The sequence below is a fragment of the Sturnira hondurensis genome, unplaced genomic scaffold (assembly GCF_014824575.4).
Source record: "Sturnira hondurensis isolate 20B ecotype Veracruz unplaced genomic scaffold, ASM1482457v3 Scaffold0021765, whole genome shotgun sequence".
Taxonomy (NCBI): Eukaryota; Metazoa; Chordata; class Mammalia; order Chiroptera; family Phyllostomidae; genus Sturnira; species Sturnira hondurensis.
The window spans coordinates 2174904-2180903 of NW_028094396.1; the positions used below are offsets into that span (position 1 = coordinate 2174904).

Genomic DNA, 6000 nt, shown 5'->3' on the forward strand with positions numbered 1-6000 from the left:
TGCACAGAAATTACAGACCCCACTGGGTGGGTTTCTGCCAGCTTTGGAAGCTCAGAAAGAGCTGGCTAGAGCCCATGGGCCATCCCTTCCTGCTTTCAAGAGGAGCAGCACAGCCCCCTCACCAGTTTATAGAAGAGAAAGCCACATCTGTCTGACCTTTGACTTCCTGGTTTTTCCAGATTATATCAAGCGTCTGCGGTACTGTGAGTACTTGGGAAAGTACTTCTGTCAGTGCTGCCACGAGAATGCCCAGATGGTTATCCCCAGCCGGGTTCTGCGCAAGTGGGACTTCAGCAAGTATTATGTCAGCAATTTCTCCAAGGACCTGCTCATTAAGATCTGGAATGATCCTCTCTTCAATGTGCAGGACATCAACAGCGCCCTCTATAGGAAGGTCAAGCTACTCAATCAAGTTCGAGTAAGACCCTTGAAATGGTCCCATCATAGATTATCCTTCTCGTCCTCTCCCTGTGTTCATTCGCATAGGCTTTCCCAAGATTACCATGCTTCTCTTTGTCACCGTGCCACAGCTGTAACCATCTCATCATTCATACCTTGTGTACTTTCTCTCGCCATTTCCAGGGTATCGGTCCAGTTAGCATCCAAAACCTGCCAAAGCAGCTCTGAAGCTATAGGTAGCACAGTGTCAAAAGCAGGATTTCTCCCATTTCTGAAAATATTATGGCGAAGAGGGTATCAGGTGGGAAATTCAACTCCTGGATTTCTTAGCTGCCCCTAGCTGTGTATGTGATTTGGGCAGACTGGCCCAGTAGAGGGGCCAACTGGAGTGCACTTTGAAGTGAGTTGTTGAGTTACAGGTACAGAGAACAGTGTGGCTTCCAGGGTGTAAAGGTACTGGTCTGATGGTTGTTTCTCTCCTTTTCATACCCCTTCTTACCTGCCCCCTGCCACCACAATGTCTCTCCTCAGCTGCTACGGATCCAGCTGTATCACATGAAGAACATGTTCAAGACATGCCGATTGGCCAAAGAGTAAGTCCTATGTGGAGGTCAGAGGCCTCTGGCTGAGTTAATGTCTCTGAAAGAAACATGTCCCAGCAGTTGGCCCTTGTTATGTGAAGGAAGTGGGCGGATGCTGCAGAAAATTCTAGAAATGGTCAATGAGAAGCCGTAACTGTCTATATCCTCCTCTCTGGAAGGGGAGATCTGTGGTGGTTCTGTCCTCGCAGACCCACCACTCCTTGCAAGCTGGCATGGGTCACTCTGCAAACGGGTGTAACAGTCACTTCTGCCATCCAGACACCTGGTAGTGTGGGAGGGTTGGGGTGGCCCGGAACTCCTGGCTTGGCTGAGTGCTTCCAGCTTTATTACCTCTGCCTGGGACCCTTCTCTTTCCTTATCCTGCTCCTAAATAGAAATCCTTGTACCCTGATGTGTCTGTCACACAAGGGTTTATTCTCTGTTCCCACCCACTGCCCCTCTTCCCCTGTAGCCTTCTGGATTCCTTTGACATAGTTCCAGGCCACCTGACAGAAGATCTCCACCTGTACTCATTGAATGACCTGACGGCAACCAGGAAGGGGGAGCTGGGGCCCCGGCTTGCTGAGCTCACCAGGGCAGGGGCTGCCCACGTAGAGCGATGCATGGTAAGAAAGCCTTGCTTTCATGAGGCAGCTGGACCCTTGCTTAGGGATGTAGGTTGTGGAGTGGACCTACAGGGTTCTTGCCATTTAGTCTAGGAAGTTGAAATGGCCTCTCAACACTGTGAGAGGAACTGGACAGGATTGCTGTACCCTGGGTTAGTTGAGAACTCAGTCATCCAGATCGAAAAAATCTAGAATTAGAAGAGGATTTGGTGCTGGTACCACCCCTGGGTAACTGGGCAGTTCTAAGCAGACTTTCAGTAAAGAGCTGTCATGATGTGGGGGGCGAACCCGTGTTCACACCTGGAGAGGGCCTGGGGCTCAACTTCATCATTTTCAGTCTCTGGGACCAAAGGAAATACTTTGCCTTCTCTGAGGTGAGCCTCAATTTTTTTGTCTCTAAAAATGACGTACATAATTGCTATGTACTGTCCTTTCCTCTCAGTGTTTTGAGAATTGATGAAATAATTTATGTGAAAGCATTGTGTAAACTTCAATTGTTCTATGGATTCAAATTACTGTTCTTGATATACCTCATATGCCAGAAATTTAGAAATTTTATTTTTAGAATTTCCCATTTTAGAATATGCCCAGTTTGTGTTCCTGTTATAGTTCCAGAATTAGATCTTAAAATGAAACAGAGGCAATTTGAAAGACAGAACTATACTGTGATTCAAGACTAGGTGTTATTTTGGAGAAATATTCTTGCCTTCACATTTTGCCTTAATTGGCTGTGGTTCCTATTTCAAAACAAAATCATTACCCAGACTGGAATTTTGACTTTAGGAAGCCTTTTGGGCACTGTTCTTTTCTTCTTTCATCTCTTCATTGGGAGCCACTCTCACGGTCAGGGTTTCTCAAACTCATGCCTCTCATCTGCACCTTAAAGCTATGCCTGACACCGTGCAGCCCGGTCCTGGTTTTGGCTGTCATACTTCTAAGAGTAGCCTGGGTCTCTTTTCAGGAGAACACCTTGGAGTCCACTTAAGTCTCATTTGTATTTTGCCCCTCCCTTCACTTTCCTTCCCCCTCATGTGCCGGTTCCTGGTGCGCTGTCCCTCATTTTGTGGCCTGTCCCTTTCTTCCCCAGCTCTGCCAAGCCAAGGGCTTCATCTGTGAGTTCTGTCAGAATGAGGATGACATCATCTTCCCTTTTGAGCTCCATAAGTGCCGGACCTGTGAAGGTGAGGGCTGGTGCCGGGTGTGCAGTGGGGCAAATAAGACCGAACACAAAGCTAATTTACTCCCCTTCAATCACTTAATAAGTGAACTCTTAACAAGAGTTTGGCTTGATTCAATAACTCCCCGTATTTCATCACAGGCACCCTGGCTTGGGCCACCCTGGTGAAAGGGGGCTGTAGCAGCAACTTCCTGCCTGAGATAATGCAAACTGTGCCCTTCTCTCTCACCTTCCCATCCTGAACAGAATGTAAAGCGTGTTACCATAAAGCTTGTTTCAAGTCCGGAAGCTGTCCCCGGTGTGAGCGGCTCCAGGCCCGGCGGGAGTTGCTGGCCAAGCAGAGCCTGGAGTCCTACATGTCGGACTGTGAGGAGGAGCCCACTGAAGCTTTGGCCCTAGAGGCTGCCGTCCTGGAGACCACCTGAGGAAAGCACGTTATGCCCTTTCCCTAGGGGTCAGGGTCACAAAATGCAGAGCTGAGCCGCCCGTATAAGGACTTTCCCCACTTGGTTTTTATTATTATTGTCATTATTATTTGTTTATGATTTGTCTAATGCCCATATGTAGCCAACCTTTGTTCGGTTGGTGGGGTCCAGTCTTCTGTGACAATATGCAGGTAGGTATTTCCATTAGAACTGACACATGGGTCCTTAAGTGAAGCTTCTGGTGCTTCTGTTAAGGGAATGGACAGTGAGGCCCAATTCTTCGGACATCCTTGGCCTACTTCACTTACACCAGATCTGGTTTCTGCTGCATCTCAAGTATCATTTCCAGTTTTATTTTGTTTTAGTTCTGGAGCTTCTGAGCCAAGCCTGTTTCAAACAACCAACTCACTTCTCCTTTGCTGCTGAAACAGAAGGATGGAGTTTTCTCTCTCCCAGTCCTGAAATTGGGTCAGACTGTGCCCTAAGGAGAAGCAGCAGAGAATGAGACGACATTGTAGACATTCTGTCCAGCTTAGGCATTTTTGAGACCATAAAGACAGCATTATGACTACCCTGGAATCCACAGAGACCTCAAAGAGGCCGCCACAACTTTCTTGTTTGAAATATTCTAGGCATAGATGACGTGACACCTGACTTTCTTTACCCCGGTGCGCTTGAAGCAAAGAATGGAAGCAATACTCAGGCCAGGCCCATTTATGGCCTCACACCAAGCATCAGCGAGGCTACAGCTCTGTTGCATAAGGAGGAGAATGTATTCCATCAGAGGGGCTGTTGGTCTGCTCTTAGGTGATAAGGCCCCCAACTCTGTTGTAGGTCTGATACCATCCGAAACTGAGGGCAGGAACTCCATCAACCATTGTGTTTGTGGGTCTCTTGCCACTGTGTCCTCTGTTAGATGGTCGTTGCGACTCTGGGTAAAAGTATGGCCTGACTCCATTCTCTTTCCCCTTCCTGTAACCGAGCTGGGACTTCCCTGGTGGCTGATCTCTTGCCTTAGTTTTTTCTTTTTGTCAAAGTTAGAGAAAAAGCTTCCTGCTGTTAGTGGTGTTAGAGGACTTGACGATTTGTAGGCGTGAGTGTGAATGTTCCTGTGTTCTTGGGATAACAAGAGCCTTTATGCCAATTATGCACTGAACTCTTTAGCCTGGTGATAGTCAAAAGTTCATTCATTCTTTTCACAGTACTAATTTTAATACACATTTTAAATGTGTGGTGTATGGGAAATGTATTTGATGGGACCATGTATATGCTTGTGGTGTTCAGTAGCTCCTGACAGGTATATAAAACACTACCTGTATGTAAAATACAGCAACTTAAAGAACCCTGCTCTGAGGACTGGCAGCTCTGTGAACTAAACCCCACATTTCTGTTCTGGCACTGTGTCCTGCGTACCTCTCTTTCTGTACTTGCTTACTAGTAGAAAAAACTTGGCATGTGTGCTGCCGCAGGAAGCTAAACAGAAAGTTGCACATGGTTGGTGGAAGCTGATTAAGTGCCTGAGCTGGAGGCAACCAGGAGTCACACAGGAAGTAGAAGGGGCAGTAAGGTCATAGTCAGGTGTGGCTCCCCCAGGACAGAAGGGAGCAGGGAGGAACTGACCAGTGGCATTGGTCCTTCTGCCTCAAACTTAAGATTTGAAGGCTGCATCAGGCTGGAAAACCTTGAAGCTGTTCTTTCAGTTCTTGAAAGCCAAGACCTCCAGCCCAGCCCTGTTTTGAAGGCCTGACCAGCAGCTTCCTTGTCCTTCAAGGACCTTTGGGAGTGATCCCATGCAGCTCAAGGCTCACGGAGCCTGAGATTCAGATTCAGGGATTTGTAAAAATGGCGAGCTCTACTTCCAGTTTCGGTTGAAATGACAAATCCAGTACCTTGCTTCAAGTCACTACACTGGAGGAAAGACATCTTCTCATTATTGTCCCTCCTGTTTCATATTAGCTTAGGATCAAAGGATGAAAAATGCTGACACAGTTTCTAAAGCTGAGCTCTACACTCTTACACTCTCCTGGTTTTTCACTTACGTTTCTTCACCTCCCCCACCCCATCCCTTTGGGTTGCAGATCTGTTTTAGTGACCCTGACACTCTGCTGTCATCACTGTCCAAATACCCATTTATTTATTTATTTGAGAGTGGGGGAGAGAGGATCGGGGGTGGGATATTTTGAAAGCACTTTGCAACATAACAGTACCTGAAAACCCCTGCTGTCTGGGGGAGAAGCGTTGAATGCACTGAAGAGAGTTCCTTCTGAATGAAAGTGGAAGGGCATGTTCTTTTCTATAAACAAAGGGGAAATTTTTTGCTTATAAGGTGGGGACAAGATTCAAGACATAGTCGAAGAGGGGAAGGCAAATATTTTCTACTTGAATGAGGCTGTAATTGACTTTCTCTGCTAAGGCTTTAGAGCTTTACGTTAAATTAACATAAAAGGAACAAGAGTCTAAATCAAGATGGTCTGTGTGTGTACAACTCATGTTCTAAACTGGGTTCCTACTTACTGTAATTCATACACACCTAACAGCTCATCATAATCTTTAATAAACTAAGGAAATGAAATTCTGCCTTTTAATTGCCTGCCTTGACTTATCAGAAAATGGTATTGAGCATCCACTGTAAAGAAGGCATGTCTGAAAATCCAGGAGTTTTCTGTGTTATGATGTCAAGAAAACTGGATCTTGCAAGTCAGGAGAAGTAGGTTGGAATACTTTGTCACTGACTCGCCGTGTGACTTTGAGCAGGTCACTTCACCTCTCTGGATTTCTATTTCCCCTTGTGT

The 6000-nt window shown here is 46.5% G+C and overlaps 1 protein-coding gene across 8 annotated transcripts in view; it reads left to right on the forward strand.

Annotated features, from left to right (window-relative positions):
* Positions 1 to 5780, forward strand: part of RUBCN (rubicon autophagy regulator) — a 71663-nt gene extending 65883 nt beyond the window's left edge. For all 8 annotated transcript variants that reach the window (XM_037033659.1, XM_037033660.1, XM_037033652.1 and 5 more), the window contains 5 exons: positions 180 to 418; positions 931 to 992; positions 1453 to 1606; positions 2694 to 2787; positions 3030 to 5780. In XM_037033659.1, coding sequence (XP_036889554.1) covers positions 180 to 418; positions 931 to 992; positions 1453 to 1606; positions 2694 to 2787; positions 3030 to 3208 — 728 coding nt within the window. In that variant the 3' untranslated portion in view covers positions 3209 to 5780. The remainder of the gene's footprint in view (positions 1 to 179; positions 419 to 930; positions 993 to 1452; positions 1607 to 2693; positions 2788 to 3029) is intronic.
* The last annotated feature ends 220 nt before the right edge of the window (positions 5781 to 6000 follow it).